The sequence below is a fragment of the Vipera berus genome (assembly GCF_964194415.1).
Source record: "Vipera berus genome assembly, chromosome: Z".
NCBI classification, from domain to species: Eukaryota; Metazoa; Chordata; class Lepidosauria; order Squamata; family Viperidae; genus Vipera; species Vipera berus.
In genome coordinates this window covers 104,374,865-104,396,715 of record NC_138205.1, presented here as the reverse complement: position 1 = coordinate 104,396,715, position 21,851 = coordinate 104,374,865, and the positions used below count along the sequence as shown (strand labels likewise).

The 21,851-nt window shown below is 41.1% G+C and overlaps 1 protein-coding gene across 1 annotated transcript in view; it reads right to left on the bottom strand.

Moving 5' to 3' along the window:
- Positions 1-21,851, bottom strand: part of LOC308677923 (uncharacterized protein C10orf67 homolog, mitochondrial) — a 69,300-nt gene that overhangs the window by 45,086 nt on the left and 2,363 nt on the right. The window contains exons 2-5 of the mRNA XM_081344631.1: positions 10,003-10,123; positions 9,296-9,439; positions 7,291-7,365; positions 5,065-5,211 (exon numbers count right to left, since the gene is read on the bottom strand). Coding sequence (XP_081200757.1) covers positions 5,065-5,211; positions 7,291-7,365; positions 9,296-9,439; positions 10,003-10,023 — 387 coding nt within the window. The 5' untranslated portion in view covers positions 10,024-10,123. The remainder of the gene's footprint in view (positions 1-5,064; positions 5,212-7,290; positions 7,366-9,295; positions 9,440-10,002; positions 10,124-21,851) is intronic.

The window sequence follows — 21,851 nt, the reverse complement described above, 5'->3', positions numbered from 1 at the left end:
ATGTGTGATTACAAAGCAAACCCCCAGTTTTAAATCAACAGTATCATGACTTAATACAGGGGTCCCCAACCCCCAGGCTGTGGCTCAATACTAGGCTGTGGCTTATTTTGAACTGGGGCGCATGAGAGGTGGGCTGTTTTGCACATGTGTGAGAGGTGGACGAGCAGCACATGCATGTGCGCCAGCCCACTGCTTACATGAGTGGAGCTATGCATGTGTGTGGTGCCGACCTGCTACTCATGCAGCCTGGTTCCCCTCTGCCCCCTGCTGGGCTGTCAAGCTGTAAGGGTTGGGGACTGCTGCCTTAATAGGCTTAATTACCTTAATTACCTGAGACACCAGGAACCACCTTTAGTTTTTTTTAAAAATACATAGACTTCTTGCATCATAATAATAACAACAGTAAACAAGCAAGAGTGAATTTTCAAGTGAATTGAAGTAAATTACTTTAAAATTCAAGCAAGACTATTTGAATACAGACATTTAATCCAATTAAGCTGCATTGAAGCTTTCTATCTTAATCCATGTATAGGCTGTGATTTTTTTTGCATGACTGAGGTTTAACACTAGCTCCACCACCCGTTATACATAAGAATTGCTAAGAAAACAAATTGTGTCTTATGATAAATATATTTCCCAAATCCAAATCTGGGAGTTTATGGGCACTAGCAGGCAGGTCCAGGAAAGGGCTCCAGTTTAGCAAAGGCAAGTAGCAAATCAGTTAAAAGTGCTATCACCTTTTGCAGTTACTAAAGCATAGATTTTGTTTTGCAATTTACTATTACAAAAGGGTTGGCTTGGTGTATCTCACTCTCTGTGTTTTTACAGCATGAGCAGTAGAGCCCTCTATGCAATTTTATTATTAAAACTATTTAATAATGTAATAATAATTGTATAATATGATTATAATTTTATTATTTCATAATCTATTTAATATATGTCCTTGCTTTCCAAAACGAAGGATCAATAATGCCTATTAATAATAAGCAAAAACTATTAATATTCTTAATTTAAACAATGAAAATATTTTAAACTTCAATTAATCAAAACAGAGAAAGTCAACATTTACCTAATAGCTTTATCACAAAAACCTCAGGACTATAACCTACTTCAACTTGCCAGAGACTTCTAGAACTTCTAAACAAGTACCAGTAAAGCTTTCCTCGTATTTTCTGTGCTGATCATGGAACCAAAAGAAATTTAAAACTTTGGCAGTCCCACAAAAGAAAATGTAATATTTTAATTTTAACATTTTGAGACAAAATCAAAAGATTAATGAGTTCAGTAGTCCTCGACTTAAGACAATTGAACCCCAAATTTCTCTTGCTAAGCAAAATATTTGTTAAGTGAATTTTGCCCCCTTTTATGACCTTTCTTGCGACAGTTGTTAAGTGAATCACTGCAGTTGTTAAGTTAGTAACACAACTGTTAAGTGAATCTGGCTTCCCTATTGTCTTTGCTTGTCAAAAGGACGTAAAAGGTGACCACATGACTCTGGGACATTGTAACTGTCATAAAAATGAGCCATTTGCCAAGCATCTGAATTTTATTCATGTGCTGCTGGTATGCTGCAATGTTTAAAAGTGAGAAAAATGATCATGAAGTCACTTTTTTCAATGCCATTGTAACTTTGAATGGTCATTAATGAACTGTTGTAAGTTAAGGACTACCTGTATTAATGCCTTCAGAATCAGATCCAATCAAACTCTAATTGTTGTTTTATATCACCACAACTCCTTCCTTTAGGAACTCAGTGTAAATTTACATGGTAAGTTTTCTTCATTTTATTCCAATAACAATCCTGTGAAGTATATTAGGCTGAAGGGAAATGGCTGGCTCAGTCATTGAATCAAAGTCCGTATGCCTGAGTGTGAACCTAAATATTGATCTATCCCCCACTTCCTATTGGCTAGCTCCCACTAGGTAAAGGTAAAGGTTCCCCCGCACATGCGTGCTAGTCGTTTCCAACTCTAGGGGCTGGTGCTCATCTCTGTTTCAAAACCGAAGAGCCAGCGCTTGTCCAAGGATGTCTCCGTGGTCATGTGGCCGGCATAACTAGACGCCAAAGGGGCACGGAACGCTGTTACCTTCCCACTGTAATGGTCCCTATTTTTCTACTTGCATTTTTACGTGCTTTCGAACTGCTAGGTTGGCAGAAGCTGGGACGAGTAACAGGTACTCATTCTGTTACGCGGCACTTGGGATTCAACCCGCCAAACTGCCGACCATCTGATCGACAAGCTCAGCATCCTAACCCACTGAGCCACTGCGTCCCTAGCTCCCACTAGTGGCTCTAAAATAAAATATAGATTTATGTTGTGTCTAGAATAGAATAGAATACAATAGAATAGAAGGGACATTAGAGGTCTTCTGGTTCAGCCCCCTGCTCAAGCAGGAGGACCTATACCATCTCAGACAAGTGACTGTCTAGCCTCTTCTTAAAAATCTCCAGTGATGGAGCGCCCATGATTTCTGGAGGCAAGGTGTTCCACTGGTTAATTGTACTCACTGTCAGGAAGTTTCTCCTTAATTCCAAGTTGCTTCTCTCTTTGATCAGTTTCCAACTATTGCTTCTTGTCCTGCCCTCTGGTGCTTTGGAAAATAATGTGACCCCTTCTTCTTTGTGGCAGCCCCTCAGATACTTGGACACTGCCATCATGTCTCCCCTATTTCTTCTGTTCTTTAGACTAACCAGACACAGGTCCTGCAGCCGTTCTTCATATGTTTTAGTCTCCAGACCTTTGATCATCTAAGTTGCTCTTCTCTGATTTTTTTTCCAAACTGTCAACATCTATTTTGTGATATGATGATCAAAATTGGCTGCAGTATTCCAGGTGTGGTTTTACTAGGATTACTAGGATTTTGAATATAGCAAGTTAAAAGTCATTCAACTTTAGGAAAGAGAAGTACTGGAATTGTTTCCCATCACTGCCTCTAGTCTCCAAGTTGCCCTTCAGTCTCACCTTTTGCTCTCTTATAACTTTCATATACCAATACATGCCACACTGCTGATTTTATCCCAATGTTTTCTGCTTCAAAAAATATATACAGAAATTACAATGGATGATGGTAAATTGGACTGCTAAATCAAAATAGATTTTGCACAAAAATCCCATTAGGAATTTGTAGTCTTTTGTAATATTGCCGTTTCCCCTTTCTAAGGAAAAACCTGCATATGAGTGTGTTAGCATGATTAAAACCACAAGAGGGGGATATTGTACAGGCTTATTATTCAAGGAACAGCAAGAAGGATACAGCATTTAACTTGATTTAATTTAATTTAAATAAGCAAACATAATTTGTTAATATGAACACACAAACATACAGAATTATATAGGTAATCCTTGACTTGTGGCTAGTTGCTTAATGAGCATTTGAAGTTATGACAGACTAAATAAAAAGTAACTTATGACCTGTTACAACTGCTGCATCAACCCTGTAGTCATGTGATTTCATTTTGGGTACTTGGTAGTTGGTTCCCATTCACAACTGGTTGCAGTATCTTACAATAATATGATCCCATTTTGCAGTGTTTGTTGCCATTTTCTGGCAAAAAAATGTCCATTGGATAAGCTGGATTCAGGTTTACAATGATTAACAACCACATGATTTGCTTAATGACCATGTCATTATCATTAACATTATGGGCTCAGCTGTCATCATAAGTTGAGTAATGTTAGAAAGGGTCATTCAAGCCACTATACCCAATTCCTTAATCAATGTTCTTTGGCCAGGTTTTGGAGTCTGGCAATGGTGGGGAGCTTTCACAATGGCTTTGGCCACTGACCATGGTTTGCTTATTTTAAAGCGGTCATAGGTGTGAAGTCACTTTTTTTCAGTGCAGTTGTAACTTTGAACAATCATTAAATGAATGAACTGTTGTAACTCAAGATTACCTCTAGTAGGCTTTTTAGTTTTAAAAGATTTAACTAGCAGTTTTGTATATTGGATGTCAGAGAAGCTGAAAATGTTACTAAACAATGTTAACAGAGGTTTCTAGCTGTAAAAATATTGCCATTGGGTTACATCTGGTGAATGATAATAGTCTCTAAACACAGAGTATTATCATCATCTATCAATTGATCCAAAGTCAATATCCGAGGTTTCATCATCTTTTTCCCCAATAATTTCAATATGGCATGGGGAAAAAAGAAACACTTTTTAAAAAAAGATATTAGATTTCATAGCTTTCTAACTGACATTTGTTTCCAGAGATACTGTGCTTAGAGTTGTATTGTATTTAGATCCCAGTACTGTTTATTAAACCAAAGGTGCTATCTATGTGTATTCCAAAGTTGTCCATGTCTGAAAATTAACAACCATTATTGGCTTCCAGCATTTAATACTTGACAATAGATAAGCCTGAAGACAAATTTCCTGTTTCAGAAAACAGAATCTCATTAATTGGTGATTGCATTTTCTATAAAAGGTATTCTTTGAATCAAAGAACCTTCCATACAAAATTTCTAAACTAAGATTTTACTTTCTGAAAATATCTTCCAGATGTTTGAATTGGAACAGGAATTTCTCTTGGAGTATAAATTAATTTGGAATAATCTTCTTGGCCTTTTAGTTAAGATCAAAGTTAGTGTCTTATTGCTTTCTTTTTTAAAAAATGACAAAGTTTACATTGATTTCTATTTCATCTGTTATTATCTACTCAATTTTCTAACTTTCAAGATTATTTTAATGTTATCTCTGTCTTTTAAGGTTTTTGCTATTTCATGCAGTTTGGTGTCACCTCTATTTACTTTGCGCTCCCAGTTATTTATTAAAAAAATGACACACATGACCTTATTTCATTCTGTGCCTCCAAAATAGCTAGGTTAATGGTTATTTGAAGATACACAAAAGATCCAGGCTAAGCCAAGGTGAGCTCAATTTAATCATCTAGTGTGGGAGAGAGACAGACAGTGTAAACTCCAACGAAACTGGAAAAAAAAGATTTTATTTTAAGGTAGATTTATCTTTGATGGATTGCATCAGACTTGCTGGACCACAAGCTTAATAAAGCAGATCTTACAGCTGGCCTAATGACTTTAATGGCTGTGAAAAAGAACATACCTTTTCATCTCTCAGATCTTTCTCTTCCTCTAACAGCGCTGTTAAATATTCAATTTTATCTGCTTGCTCATCAATGATTCTCCTTAACTTATCTATTTTTGCAGCTGACAAATCTACTTTACATTGTTCATCAACTTGTACATATTTCTGTCAAAACAAAAGGAGGAATAATGAGAGATCCCATTGTAGCTAGTTGTCCAGTTAGAGAATACAAGAGCAGCTTCAGGAGGCACATGGGCTATAAATGTGTTTTACCATTCTTTTTGGTCTGATCTAAAGAAAAAAGAATAAGAGTTTTTGTGTTTATTTTAATTAAGAGGTGGCCAAAGAAGGTGCGGAGAGGTCTGAAGTTTTATGATACAGCAGTTTATGTCCCACCAACTTCCCAAACTTTAACCCACAAGGTAAAACATCACAAAGAAATTATTTCCCTGGGGGAGTGGGTTGGTTCAGATTAGGAAACAGTGGCAATCACTGCAGAGCAGGAATTTTTTAAAAATTTATTTAATAAATTTATCTAGTGACCAGCTCACTGAACATGACTCTGGGCCATGTAAAAGAACATCTCAACAGTTAAAAGAAACCCTTATAAAATATAAATAAAAGCAGTAATGCAGTAGGAGAACATCCATCTAAGCCCAATATGACCGTCATGTGGACTTCCCCATGGAACCCACGGCTGCTGGAAAAAACACATTTTCAGGGCCTTCCAAAAGACTAACAGAAATGGTGCTAACTCCCCATCCTGAGGGGGCATGATGTTCTAGAGGGCAGAAGCCACAGCAGAAAAAAGCATACTGTCTAGGTCCCATCAGATAAAACTCTATAGCAAACAGGACGTGCAACACACCCCTCCTGCAGGCTCTGATGGGATAGGCAGATGGTATTCCCTCATATAGCCTGACTCCATGTTATGTAGGGCTTCAAAAGTCAAGACCAGCATCTTGAATTGCACCTGGAAGCAAACCAACTGCCAATGCAGCTCATAGAACAGAATACAATGAGTGCCATCCTAGAAGCACACATAAGTAACATAAAGGAGGAAAAATGCAGTGGCTGTACTTCCAGCTTACAACAGTTAAACTCCAAATCATCATCAATTTAACAGCTAAATTTGGGACGAAAAGGATTGGGCCTTAAATCCATGTAGTCAAGTACTGAAGGTCAGAGTGGCCTGCTAGATGAGTCAGTGAAACTGAGTATGATAGGACCTTCCACTTTTAGCATTCAGTGTGGAAAGGTTACAGCTTGCAATTCAGAACGCAATGAACAGCTACCAGTATTTGTAGCCACTGACAGAATTAGCTTCCATAAACTAATACAATCCTCTTTAAAACATTCAGAGTTTCTGTTATTATAAAATGAGCCTTGGTGGAGCAGTGGGCTAATGCCTCCTTAAGTAACACCAGCTGCCTGCAATTAGTTCAGGTTCGCGTCCCACCAGGCTCAAGGTTGACTCAGCCTTCCATCCTTCCGAGGTAGGTAAAATGAGGACCCAGATTGTTGGGGGCAATAAGCTGACTTTGTAATAATGCCGCTTGGGGGGTGTATGAAAGCCCTAATAAGCAGGCATATACATAGAATGAAGGCTACTGCTAAGCTTGTAAGCCGCCCTGAGTCTTCGGAGAAGGGCGGGATATAAATGGAATTAAAATAAAATAAAAAATAAAATAAAAAATTATCTAATCTCTTTGAATGTATTTCAATAGATGGAGTGGCAAAGTTCAGTTGGGACTAAGGAAGCCAATGTATTCCAGTGATCCTGTTACACTTATGTAAAAATTGTTTTACATAATGATTGGGCAGAATCACAGCATATACACAAGAGAACTACACATGTATCCACACTGACACATTAGACTTTTAGAATGTTTCACGTGTGTTATTTTATCAATTCAGGTTCTTAATCAGAAAGTTAAAACATTGAAAAACATTGCTTCAAATTCCAAATTTAATCTGGTAAACAGGAGTAAGCTATATCTCTCTACTTTTTCAAAAAATTTTTTACATGGCCTGACTCCAAGTGACTCTGGGCAATTCACAAACACAGAAAAAATAGCAATAAAAAAATAGTAGAATAAAGGCAAAGAAGGAAAAAGGTGGTAACAGGTAACAATGAGAAACATAACATACTGTTCAGAAAAACTTTCAACCATTCTAATAAAAAGTCAGAGCAAAAAACATATATTGTATTAGATGCCTCAAGTAAACACAGTAGCAACTCACTGAATAGTGCATTCTAAGAATAGCAAGCGCATCACTTAGTTGTTGTTGGTAGCTATATCGTGTTTTGATTTCTTTCTGTAATTAAAAAATAAAGGATTCATATTTGTATGAATTATTGAATTAATAAAAATAACAAACTGAAAAAGTAGGTTACTATCCAAACAAATAATTCCCATTGTAGAAAAAAGTTCTTATCAAATTTTTCTTTTATTTTTTAAAATTTTTTTTTTTAAAAAAAAGATTAAAATACGGAGCTACTCTACAGTGTGAACCATAAGTCAGTTTGTCTGAAGCTATCTGCTTCAGGGTTCTTAGAGTGCACACCATAAGAATTTTAATCTAGCATATCTGGAAGACATTACTGAATTTACTGGATCTGATTTTTGAGACTTATAATTGCAACACAACTGCTGGTTGCCAGTCTTGAAAAGCCTGAATTATGAGATCCTGTACAAAATAATCAAGGAAGGAAAATCATGAAACATAAACATTCTTTTTCCACATACAGTATGAGGGGAACAGGGGAAAAATAGGGGCTAATCTGTCTTTCTTCTCTGCTGTGTAGTAAGTTAGTGGTCAAGTATGTGTATGGAAGAACAACTGAAGAAGAAATAATTTACAGGTAGTCCTCAACTTACGATCACAAATGAGCCCAAAATTTCTGTTGCTAAGTGAGATAGTTAAGTGACTTTTGCCCCATTTTACAACCTTTCTTGCCACAACTGTTAAGTGAATCACTGTAATTGCTAAGGTAGTAACACTGTTGTTAGGGAATCTGGTTTCCCCATTGATTTTGTTGGTCAGAATGTCCCATATAGGTGGCATTTAGATCCTAAAAAATTAGCAAGTATGTATCCGAACTGCTAGCCCAAATGTTGGAGGTGTGGTGGTGAAGATGCAACGTATTTTCATGTATGGTGGACCTGTAAAAAGGTTAAAGCTTTTTGGATTAAAATTTGGTGGAATATGCAAAAGATATTTAAGAAAAGGATAAAGTTTTGTCCGCAACTGTTTTTACTGGGCATTATTATGGATACTACTGTTGTGGACACTAAGTTGATCTTGAATTTAATTACGGCAGCGAGACTTTTAGTAGGGCAATATTGGAAGAAGGAAGAACTGCCGACTATAGAAGAATGGACTTTAAAAGTTTCCAACCTGGCGGAAATGGCAAAGATTTCAGCGTATTTGAAAGACCAGTCGCAACAGAGATATATTGTGGAGTGGAGAAGATGGATTGATTATATCCAGAATAAATATGGGACTAAAAAGTTTCACCTAGCATTTGAATAAGTATTGATGTGATATTTATATTGCTTGTAGTTAGTTTATAAGAGTTAAAGTGCGATAGATTTAATAGTTTATTGTTATTTGCATAAGGTAGACTATGATTGTTTGTATTTTTATACCCTGTATTGAGCTCTGGGAAGTCAGGGAGGGGGGAGGGGGAAGGGAGGGAGGTGTTGGGGAGGGTTGGGGAGAGGGGAGGGGGTGGGGAGGGGTTTTGCTTTGTTAAAAAATGTATTGTAAAACTTTTCAATAAAAAAAAGCATCCCAGTTCTGATCGTGTGACCATGGGGATGCTGCAACGGTTGTAAGTGTGAAAAACGCTCATAAGCCACCTTTTTCAGTGCTGTATGTAACTTCAAACAGTCATTTAAACAAAAGATTGTCAGTTGAGGACTATCTGTATAATCCATAGTGAGACAAGGAATTAATTTTAAAACCACCAGTATCCCTTAGGATCAGCCTGCTGCCCGAATTTTAGGACTGACTTACAAGACTAAATCTCCTGCTTTAAATAGCCATCCAATCATCTTCTCCTTCTCTTCTTCCTCCCCCTTAAATAAAAGTTCTGAAGAACTTAAATACTTGCACTCAACTTTTATATTAATTTGATTGGCTTTTCCTAATTACCTACTTATTCTTTTATCAGCTATTTATAAACAGCACAAAGACAATCATGCACTGGTGCAAAATGAAGATAAAGGAGGTTAACTTGTACCTCCTTATAAAGTTTCTCAATGTCTTCCAGTCGGTCATTTATTTCTAGCCAGAGTTTGGATGCATATTCCTGTATTTTTTCCTCATACTGCATTTTCAGAATATTTTTATACATGGCAAAGTCATCACAGAGTGAGTACGTAAACTAAAAATACAAAAAAGAGAAGTGTTATATGAATTCATAACTTCTTTTGGAACTGTTGTGATTACAAAAAGTTGATACTGACCATGATGGAATTCTTTTTTGTTACCTTGATTTCACTTTCTGCCTCAATGTTTTGTGGGTATTTGAAAATAAAGAAGAAATAATAAGAAAGCGGATCAGAAATGCAAATGTAAATATCAGTGAATCAGGCGTCTAGTCATGCCGGCCACATGACCACGGAGACATCCTCAGAAGGGGGCTGGCTCTTTGGATTTGAAATGGAGATGAGACCCGGCCCCTAGAGTTGGAAACGGCTAGCATGCATGTGCGGGGGAAACTTTACCTTTTACTTATAGACATATGAATTCTATACAGATTTTATAAATGAACTAGCCCTCATATAAACAAGGGCAGTTAATCACATGGACTGCAACAATTCAATTCAATGCAATTTATGTATTCTCTAACTTCAAACTGACTCTGGGAGGCTTATAATAAAGCAAGGCAAGGTAAAAAGCACAATAAATATAAGAGAATATCTGAAAGATGGTAATTATAGTTACCTCTAGTAAAGCTCTTGTCATTGTTGCAAACTGTTTCAGATCTCCTACTTCACTTATCTCAGTTTGAGTGGCATGATCAGAGATGGCAAAACCTATTTTTAGGTCCTCTGAAATGCTAGGCCTGCAGATTTTTTTTATATAAAAAAAGTAGTTATGTTAAACAGCAGAGATTCTTTGCCTAATAGAAATTAGCATTTCATTTTTCAAAATGATCCATTTCTGTTTCAGTTATATATCTTCATAACTGGAATAGAATTAATTCCTATATATTTTCCAAGCAAGCCTATTTATAGTATCTTGATTTTCAACTTAAATACAGTGCTTTTGCCTGATTGATCTTGATCTTGTTTTTATTATTCTGCAGTAGAATGTTATAATTCTCTCATTTGGGAGATGGTATAGCCAGATACTAGGAAAAGGTAAAGAGTCCTGTTTAACACAATCAGAAATCTTGTTCTTGATAGCAATATGAAGTGGCTTCCATTTCATTATCTTCCTAATTTTTTTCCCCAGTTTCCCAATCTAGTCTCTGGGATTTCCTAAGCATTTTGGCCAAATGTTAACCAGGTCTAATCCACTTTATCTTTTTGAAATTAGTCCAGGTTGGCTATGTGCTGCCAACTGATGGGCATTATATAGAGCAGAGGCTCCCAATCTTTTAGGCACCAGGGATCAATTCTGTGGGGAGAGGTTTTTCCGTGGACCAGAGGGGGCGTGGTTTTGTGTGCTGCCTGCATCCCATGGATGGGGCTTTGCTTGTTTGCACAGCCTGGTTTCTAGGGTTGGGGACCTCTGATATTGAGGAAATTCCAGATTTAATTCAGGGCATTTCTCGAAACAGCAGATGATATGGAAAATCTGCACTTGAAATCTAGATAACTGCATCCGGTACAATTTGCCCATCTAACCTATGAATGTCTAACTGTCTGACCAGGTAATTTACATAATGCTCTGTTCTAGTACCAACCCATTTCAAACAAACCAAGAGAAATGATGTAACAAATAATTCAGCAAAGAACAGTGAACAAAGAACAACAACAAAAAACAGTGGTGCAGGATAAACTCAAAAACTTAGATTTAGTTCCTTTTATTCAAGATCAGCCTATAGCTCTTCCCCAAATGTGTAAGATTCACATACTCACATTTCAACATACCTATCTCACAATACCCATTCACCTCAAGAGAAACTCTTTCCTCTTATAAACTAGAGTTCCATCTTTTATGCATCTCTAACCTATCCTAATGTTCTCTGAATCCCATCCCCTTCCACCTTAGACTTTTTCTTTCTGGTTATGACCACACAACATAGTTTTCTAGTTGTAACTACTATGGTCTAGTCCAGGGGTCAGCAACCTGAAACAGTGAAAGAGCCACTCAGAACTGGTTCCCTCACAAAAGGAAAAACTGAGAGCCGCAAAAAAATGTGTGCACATGCACGTACATGCGCGCATGTGCAGAACAGGGTTTGACTGAAGAGTGGAGCCAAGGCGAGATATGCACCTACCCTGCATATTTGAATTGATTGGTTGAACTTTTTTAGTCCCACTTTTTTTTTTTGGACTGCACATGGCAGAAGGCATGTGGCTCCGGAGCCGCGGGTTGCAGACCTGTGGTCTAGTCATTTCAGTTTTCTGGGTTCCCAGTGAATGAATGAAGCTAAACCTAGAAGTCAGGATTGCCCAACATATTAGACCAAAATGTGGTTGACTAATTCATGGTTCAGTGGGATTTGTAAATATAGATTCTATGTACATAGCTAACCAGCTCTTTAGCTATGTCAATGTGTCATCTTCAGCACTCCACTAATTTCTGTGTTGATGTCATATCTATTCATATATATTTTGCAAAAGCAGGTCATACAAACAAGCCAATACATAATAAATATTCTAGTTCTAGCATATTTGGAGTTCTACTTAGACATAAGCCCATATCAAAGAAGACTAAATACGTATCTAAGCATCAGTGTAAGATAACGTGTATTATACATAAAATACAATATAATCATGACCAGTTTTCTTTCTTTCTATGATATGAGAGCCATATCATATACAGTGCTGTAATTAAAATTCTTAACATTCTATGAAATAGCTTGAGTGAAATAGTTGACTGCAGTCTCATGAGGTTACCCACAGAACTGCAGCTTTTAAAGGAAGAAACCTAAATCTGGAGAAGCTCCACCTACTGTGGCTAGGTTAAAAAAACTATTTGTGAGTTGGGGTCTCTGTTGTGTTTTACATGGTTGGTCTTGTTCAGAATCCTGATTCCTGGTTAGCTGAATGATTAATTAGTTTTGATTTATAATTCCTGTCTCTTTTCATGCAGTGCTTTATGGCTCAGCCATAAAAATAATTAATTTCTGTGTATTATAAATTTATGACTTTTGGTAACCCTAGCATAGCAGGCTTTTAGATCAAAACATGCCTCATTTGCCACACTACAAAATATGGGGAAAGCTGGGATAATACCTAAAATTGAATTTAGTTCAGATTGATTGAATGCAGTTTACAATTGCTTCTTATGTACTTAGTAGCTTCCACTTTCAATTACATTAGACTTCTTTCAAGTTGATAGAGAGACCTTTGTGGCCCATATGTAGCCTGAGACTGGATTGAATAATTTAACTATCTTGTCCCTTCAAGTGGTTCTCTAAAGAGTCTGCACTATAAGCTAACTGTGTATACATGATTCAGCATACTGACATTTTCAGCCCACAGTGGCATAAAACATTCTTCAGAAGTAATTAAGAAAGGTTCACCCCCTTCCTTAATGCCCATTGTCAATTTATTTGAAAAGCCTGTTATTTTGCTTAGTGTGGTTTTGTGGGGACAGCTTGTAATGTCTAGATATCTTGGAGATGGAAACTATCCAAAGGTTCACTGGCTTTGGCAGTTTTGACAAACAGATGCACACAGTGAGTGCTTAGTCTTCTGACTGTCAAATCGGACTGAGTCAACACATACGTCACCCAAGCTAAACTTAGCTCATTCAGAGAGGGAACTCTTAATGCAGAACTATAATAAGACACACGATAATGCCATTCTTAAAACATCTTATGTGTTAAACAATTCCTTGCCATAATCACCCCTAGTTTGTGTTATACAAGTGATTCTGTGTGAATTTGCGCCATGTTTGAAACTCTTCCAATGGGAACCTGAAAATATTCATCTGAGGAGCAGGGAGGATAAAGATCTTTCCTGGTTCTGAATGTGGCCCCAGAGATGCCACTGAGTTTTAAGAGTCCATATGGATTGGGGTGGCCTATGACTGTTGTATTGCCAATGAATAAATAAGCCAACCAGCAACCACATGTGAGAGTTATTTCTCATACCATTGGGAATGATATCTATTGAAACAGTAAATAGAAGCAGATAGCCCTTCATTCATAAAGAGGCAAGCTTCCAGTCCTGTACATAAAAAAGCAGGAAGAGGTGAAAGAGTTTAGCCACCCTAAATGGCATGTACTGTGCATTGGTATCTCATTCAGAAATAAAGGATTAACTGAAATTCTCATGTTGCAGCCATTATCTTCCTTCTTGTAAATAAAGTTTTTAAATACTTGTTCCTCGAATTAACTGTTAACTGTAGAGACTGCAAGAAAGGCAGGCTGGCACCATCCTCAACTGGGCCCAATATGCAACCAGACAAGTTAACTGTGGTGTATTACCATCTATATGTATCAGCATCGGTGGGCAAAGCTAATGACCCAATGCCACAATTTATTTAGTTGCTCACAGAAGCTTTTTAGTACCAGCCTTGCCGGGTACGGATAATGTAGTTTAAGCATTTTCTTCTCACAGGTACCAAGTAAAGTCCTTTGGGCAGCTCCAAAGCAGGACATGAATATAAGAACTCCATCCTTCTTTCTAGCAATGGATATTCAATGATGTGTAGATTTTCTAGCATCTTTTAGTCAACATTGCAGTGAAGTAACAAACTTCATATTATTTTAGTGACATCTGGTCTAATTTAATTTTAATTTAATTTAATAACATTTATATACCGCCCTTCTCCCTGAGGACTCAGGGCGGTTCACAGGGCAGAATAAAATACCAAATACAAACATTAAAAAGAGATTAAACAGTTGCCCTAGTTAAAACAATAGAAGTACAATTCTAAAAAACCCCAAGATAAAATTAAGAAACCAAAGATAAAACAACCCCACCGATCCCCATCAGGCTAGGCCAGCTTGTACAAACAAAAACGTCTTGAGATCGCGACGAAAGGAGCGAAGATCGGGCGCCATCCGGAGCTCTACCGGTAGCTGATTCCACAGCTCCGGAGCGCCCACAGAGAAGGATCTCCCCCTGGGGGCCACCAATCGACATTCTCTGATCGGTGGCACCCTGAGGAGGCCCTCTCTGTGGGAACGCACAGGGCGCAGGGAGCTTGATGCCGGCAGCAGATGTTCCCTAAGGTACTCCGGCCCCATGCCATGGAGGGCTTTAAACACCGTTACCAGTACCTTGAATCTCACCCGGAAGACAACTGGCAACCAATGCAGCTCACGGAGCAGAGGTGTAACGTGGGAGTATCGGGAAACTCCCAACACAACTCTCGCGGCTGCATTCTGTACCAGTTGGAGCTTCCGGGTGGTCCTCAAGGGCAGCCCCATGTAGAGAGCGTTGCAGTAGTCCAGACGAGAGGACACGAGCGCATGAGTGACCGTGCACAAATCATCCCGGCTAAGATAGGGCCGCAACTGGCGCACCAGGCGAACCTGGGCGAAGGCCCCCCTAGTCACAGCTCCTATATGGTCTTCCAGGGTGAGCCGTGAATCTAGGAGGACTCCCAAGTTGCGAGCCCTATCTACGGGGGGTAATAGTTCACCCCCCATAGCCAGAGGTGGAATGTCCGAATAGACCCGGGATGAAGGTATGCAAAGCCACTCAGTCTTGTCGGGGTTGAGTTGAAGTCTGTTCCTCCCCATCCAGACCCGAACCGCCTCCAGGCAACGGGACATCACGTTGAGGGCATCACTGGGGTGGTTTGGGGTCGAAAAGAAAAGTTGGGTATCATCAGCGTACTGATGATACCCAACTCCAAAGCCACGAATGATCTCACCCAGCGGTTTCATGTAGATGTTGAACAGGAGAGGCGAGAGGACCGACCCCTGAGGAACTCCACAAATGAGAGACCTCGAGGTCGACCTCTGCCCCCCTGCCAACACCGACTGCGAACGTCCCTGGAGATAGGAGGAGAACCACTGTAAAACTGTGCCTCCCACTCCCAGTCCCCTGAGACGCCGCAGCAAGATACCATGGTCGATGGTATCGAAAGCCGCCGAGAGGTCTAATAGGACTAGAACAGAGGAATGCCCCCTGTCCCGAGTCCTCCAGAGATCATTCACCAGCGCGACCAATGCCGTCTCTGTGCTGTGCCCGGGCCTGAAACCCGATTGGTACGGGTCTAGATAATCCGCTTCATCCAGGACCAGAGGGAGCTGATGCGCCACCACACTCTCAACAACCTTCGCAAGAAAGCGAAGGTTGGAGACAGGACGAAAGTTGTTCAATACAGCTGGGTCCAAGGCAGGCTTCTTGAGGAGAGGCCTCACCACCGCCTCCTTCAAGACGGCGGGGAAGATACCCTCACTCAGAGAAGCCGATATAACTGCCTGGAACCAGCTGCGTGTCCTCTCCCGGGCTGCATAGACCAGCCAGGAAGGGCACGGGTCCAATAAACATGTGGTGGTGCTCAGCCTCCCCATGATCCTGTCCACTTCCTCCGGAGTCACAGAATCAAACTCCTCCCAGGTGATATCGACAAGACCGCCCGTGTCCTGATCGTCAGACTCTGCCCAGTCAGAGTCCAGACCGGTCCGAATCCGAGCGATTTTGTCCGACAGATGTTGGTTAAACTCCTCGGCACGACCCTGCAAGGGATCCTCCCTCACCTCCTGATTTAGGAGGGAGCGAGTCACCCTAAACAGGGCGGCCGGGCGATTATCTGCGGACGCGATAAGGGTGGCGAAGTGGTTAGACCTCGCCTCCCTTATCGCAGCGAGATAAGACCTAATGTAGGCTCTTAGTCGCAATCGGTCGGATTCGGATCGGCTGGACCTCCAACCGCTCTCTAGGCCCCGTCTCCGACGCTTCATCTCCCGGAGCTCCGCAGAGAACCATGGAGCTTGACGGGATCTGCACCGGGTCAGGGGCCGCAGGGGTACAACTCGGTCAAGAGCCTCAGTGGCCGTCCTTTCCCAGGCTTCCACTAAGGCATCTGCCGAGCTGTGAGCAAGGGAGGCAGGTGGGGACCCCAGCGCCGCCTGGAACCTCTGGGGATCCATTAAGCGTCTGGGGCGGTACCATTTAATTGGTTCCAAACACCCACGGCGGGGGGTGGCAAAACGGAAGACCAGCTGCAGGAGATGATGATCGGTCCATGACAGGGGCATAATAATTGGAGAGCCCCCACCAAGATCATCTAACCACCGTCCAGACAAGAAAACAAGGTCAAGGGTGTGGCCTCCTTCATGAGTCGGTCCCAAAATTACTTGCGTCAGGTCCATGGCCGTCATGGAAGCCATGAACTCCCGAGCCAACTCAGATGATCCTCCCAGCGATGGTAGGTTGAAGTCCCCCAAAACTATAAGTTTCGGGAACTCAACCACCAGCCCAGAGAGGACATCGAGCAGCTCAGGCAGGGCTGCTGCTGCGTGACTAGGCGAAAGGTACACCAGCAGCAAGCCCAACTGCGCACCAGGGCCGCATCTCAAAAAGAGAGACTCACACCCGACTATCTGGGGAACGGTGGCCTCCCGTGGACACAAGGTCTCCCTCATAACAACAGCCACTCCCCCACCCCTACCCTGAGCCCGAGGCCGGTGCAGCACCCGGAAACTTGGTGGGCAAAGATCAACCAGAGGAATACCGCCCTCTGGGCCCAACCAAGTTTCAGTGATGCAAGCCAGGTCCGCCTGCTCACCCTCGACCAAGTCACGGACGAGAGGAGCCTTGTTAGCGACCGACCTGGCATTCAAGTACACCAGCCGGAGCTCAGGAGGCTGCACATCCTCACTCCCGGGACCTCGGGGCGGAACCAGAGGGTCGGAGTGCCTCACCGCTTGTAAGCAGCGGAGAGGCCTTCCCTGAGATCGATACGGCCCTCTGTTCCTACACCTGCTGCCATTCCCTATCGTCGTGGGGATGGATAGTCCCACGACTGGCCCTGGAGCCCCAGAAGCAGCCGACCCCCGCTCCTCCCCCCCGCGATCCGCCTCAGCACTAGCCTGAACAGAGGTAGTTGGACTGCCCCCCTCGTCCGAACAACCAAGAAAAGAACCCTCCCTCCTCCCTAACCCCCAAAAATTTTTTGACAAAAAGCAAACCAAGGACCTCTTATTAGGTTTACGTCGGAGGCCCATAACCGTGCCCAGCCATCTCTCGGGATCCCAATAAATGGGCCCTTCCTCGAGATTGTACTCGGCTGGAAAGGCGGGCCGCCTCCAGGAAGGGGGAGCACCCCTGAGGGCGAGCAAGTCCGTAGAGGAGTACCTAAGACAAGGCATAAGAGTAGTCCAGATATAGGCAGTCCATAGTCAATTAATTAATTTAAGGAGGGACCAAACAGAGAGCAAATAGGTGTCCCGAGCTTCCACCCAGCCACTGCCACTCAGCTGGGTGCCACCCCAGGACAGGCCAACCACCATCCTCTCACGACAGTTGGAGAGCCTGTTCCTGGGGGAATGGTCCGAAACATCCATCCTGGGTACAGCATGTCCCCTGGAGCTCTCACCTCTAGGGGCAGCAGATGTAAGTTTAAGCCACCCTCTCACGGTGGCTAGTACCCAGGGAACTCTGAATCCTTTGGGGACGATATGTGAATGGCAATAAACAACAGTCCGAAGGCAGGGATGTGATAGTATATTACCCCATCAAAGTCTGCACTACTAAATAGCCAAATCCTCCGCTGCTCTGCCTTCCGAGAAGATTGATCATGGCCAGTTCTGCAGTCATTGGGGTCTTCCAAATTATCTAATTCTTTTAGGTCCAAAAATCCAATGGCACCAACCAAAGTCACAACTGGTGCCACGGAAAGCATAGGTCTTTCAAGGGACCACTGGGCTCCACTGGGATCCACCGGAATTAACCGGCTAGCCCAGGAACCTTCGAGGCCCCCAACAGCAGTGAAAGTACCAGGCCATCTAGAAAGAGTAAAGCAAGCAGAGGAAGAGACAAGTTGAGTGCAGCGTCGCCGCTGAGCCGCCAGGGCCGCTGCCACCACCGGAGCGCTGCTGCAGACGACGCCGCCATTGCTGCCGCCGCCAGGACGCTGATGGAAACGAGAATAATCCAGCCCTTCCCGCCGCCGATGGAAAACGGGCCAAAAAGGCTCAGGCGGGAACGGGCAAACGGTCAGGCAGACGACCCAGCAAACAATCGATGAAAAGGAAGGCCTAGAGCGGCCCTGGAGCAACGCCGCCGCCGCCGCCGTCACCGTCACCATCGGAACGAGCCAAGAACGCCACCGCCGCCACAGCCGAGGGAGACCAAGCCGACCACAAAAGCGGCCCGAAATGGCCCGAAGCGCCTCCGCCGAGACCGCTAGCAGCCAGGGACCATCCGAGGACGCTGGCTCCGCCATCGCCGAGGACGCCGCTACCAAAACCGCCGGCCGCCGAAACTGCCAGGTACGGCGAAAACGGCCCGGAAAACGCCTGAGGCAGCGGGAAGGCGCCGCAAACATCCAGTCCGAGAAAGCAGCAGAGTCGGCAGCAAAACAGCAGTCCAGCAACCTTCACCCTTCAGCTGCCAAATCATTGCCCTCACTATCCCCCCAAACCAGAGGGTATAAACACCCCTGGGGGCTCCTAGGACGCCTATTTTCTGAGACTTGCAGAGCTCACCCTAACAGATCCGCCTGCACGTCCGCCATCTTGTCTAGGGAATTAGGAATACATCATAGGGCAGGGGGATGTTCAATGATATGTTTGCTTTGATTTTAGGAGTCTATAAGTCACCAAGACTAGCAGGAACTGATCTAAACCTATTTTAACATAATCCACATTGGTCATGACATTGTGATAGTTTATTGCACAGATCAGGAGCCCTCAATCTTTTGTAAGTGGGGGGAGGGGGCTTCACAATATGCCTGTATGGGACAAAAACTGTTATAAAGCACTGATTTACCAGAATATTATCTGCCTCTCCCTATAATATCCCCAGTGCATGGTATTGTCTATTACCCTTACTTGACTTTGTTCTCTTTCTGGTTTAGGAGCACAATTCCAGACCAAACATTTTTGTTTATATTTTTTTTCCAAAGAACATTCTAGAAGGCCAAATTTATCTTTAATTCTAAGGCTCATGTAAAATAGAAGTGTGGGAAAATAAAAAGCTGTTTCAAGCAAAATCAAAGTATTTTTTCAAATAACCCTGTTCCTTTTAAATTGAAACGCCTTCGCTATATCCCATTCCTTATTAACTGATCCTTTAATTGAGAAATGCAAAAATTTTGATTCAGGGAGCTTACATATCCCAGGATTTGGCTTTCAATGATACCCTTCCCTCCTGGTCATCTTTAAGAGAATAATCTTTCTCCCTTGGAAGTAAACTATTTTTAAATAATAAAAATTAAAAATAAAACAATATAAAAATGTCTATGGAGATTAAATAATGGTTGTCTCAAAGCCAACTGAACTTACTTTGTTTTTCCTTCAAGATGTTTCACTTCTCATCCAAGAAAATTCATCAGTTCCAACTGGATAGTGGTAGAGATGAAAGGATCACTAATGGTGAGAAATCTGTCTGACAGAGAGCTTCTTCAAACAGAAAAGAATGTTCTATCCAAAGGACTGAGTTTTGCAGTAACACCAGAACACCTACCAATTGTAGATCTCATCAGAACCATAGAGTCAGCCATCAGGAACAATAGATTGGCAGAACCAGAGGCAGAGCAATTAAGAATGAAGGTATCTGCAGCCCTCACCAATGCCAAAACACCTTTTCCAATCTCATAATTCAAAAAAGAAGAGCAGTGACATCCCTAGGAACAGACCCAAACATCACTATCTTGCCAGCTGACAAAAGCACCAAACAAGGGAGAAAGGGAGGAAATATATTACTTAAAACATTTCTAAAAATGACAGAAGAACTTTGTATTCAAGATATGTGGAGAGAGAAAAATCCAAAGAAATTACAATATAAATCATGGTCTAGAATTGATATGATATGGACAACTTTGGAACTTAAAATGCTGATACAAGAAGTTGAGATAGAAACAAAAGTTTGGGCAGACCATAACCCAATAAAGGTGACTTGGAGAGGAACTAAGAAAAAACTTACGGTAGATGGTCTTTGAATAAATCTATACTGAAAGAAAAAAATTCTTACAATTAGCAACAAAGGAAATGGATTTTTACTTTAAAATAAACAAGAAAGAAGAAACATCACTTCAAAATGTGCGGGATACAGCTAAAGCCTATTTACCTTAATACCTAAAGAAGACTTTGATTTAACGCAAATAAAAAATTATAGACCAATATCATTATTAAATATAGATTACAAAATCTTTGCTTCAATAATGGCAGAAAGACTAAAGAAATTTCTGATCAAATTTATACACAGAGATCAGAATGGTTTTTTACCCAAAAGACAGATAAAAAATAATTTAAGAATGATTCTTGATGTGTTAGAGTATTACGAAATTCATCCAGGGAAACAGATGGCTCTAATATTCCTTGATGCACAGAAAGCATTTGATAATGTAAACTGGCAATTTATGTTTCAGCAACTTGCAGAAATGGACTTTGGAAAAAAGTTTATAAATGTAAACAAAACAATTTATTGTAAACAAACTGCCAAAATAACTGTAAATGGAGATCTTACAGAAAACTTCAACATTAAAAAGGGCACAAGACAGGGATGTCCACTATCTCCATTACTATTCATATTAACATTGGAAGTACTGAATAGAAACATTAGACAAGATATAGAAATTAAAGGACTTGAGATAAAAGATGAAAAATACAAATTACAAGCATTTGCAGATGATCTGGTTTTTATACAGGAAGATCCACTGGAAATAAGCACTAAGCTTTTGGAGAAAATAGAAAAAATTGGAGAAGTGGCAGGATTGACAATAAACAAAGAAAAGACCAAAGTGCTAACAAAGAATTTAACAGAAAAACAAAAAAAAAATAATAATCAACTAACAAAAATAATAATCTTCAAATAGTTAAAAAAGTTAAGTACTTGGGAATTTATTTAACAGCAAGATGTGTAACAGTAAAAGAAGATAATTATGTAAGACTGCTGAAACAGATAAAATTGGATTTGGAAAAGTGGAAGAATCTCTAACTTTCAATGTCAGGGAGAATAGCAACAGTGAAAATGAATATCTTACCAAAAATTCTTTTTATATCAGATGATCCCTGTAAGGCTGGGAAAAGCCTTTTTTGATGAACTGAATACAATAATATTAAAATTTATCTGGCAAGGAAAAAAAGCTAGAATCAAAGTGAAAATGCTACAAGAAGCAAAAGATAATGGAGGATTTGGACTGCTGGACTGGAGGTTATATTACCAAGTAATCATTCTTACATGGCTTAAAGAATGGATAATGCTTAGAGATAAAAGATTACTGTACCTAGAGGGTAAGCGACTCCATACATATATGAATTCCCCAAAATTCATAAAGACGGAACTCCATTCAGACAATTGTCAGCAACATCAACTCCGTCACAGTACTTATCGCGTCAACAATTGACAGGACTTTGTCAACAAGGTTTGGAAACTAAAACTAGATCCAGATGAGACTATGGTTTCTTATGATGTGACTTCACTTTTTACTGCAACCCAACAACTGAAGTTGCCATGGTAGTGAAGAATGACTTCTACAAGAAGGACATT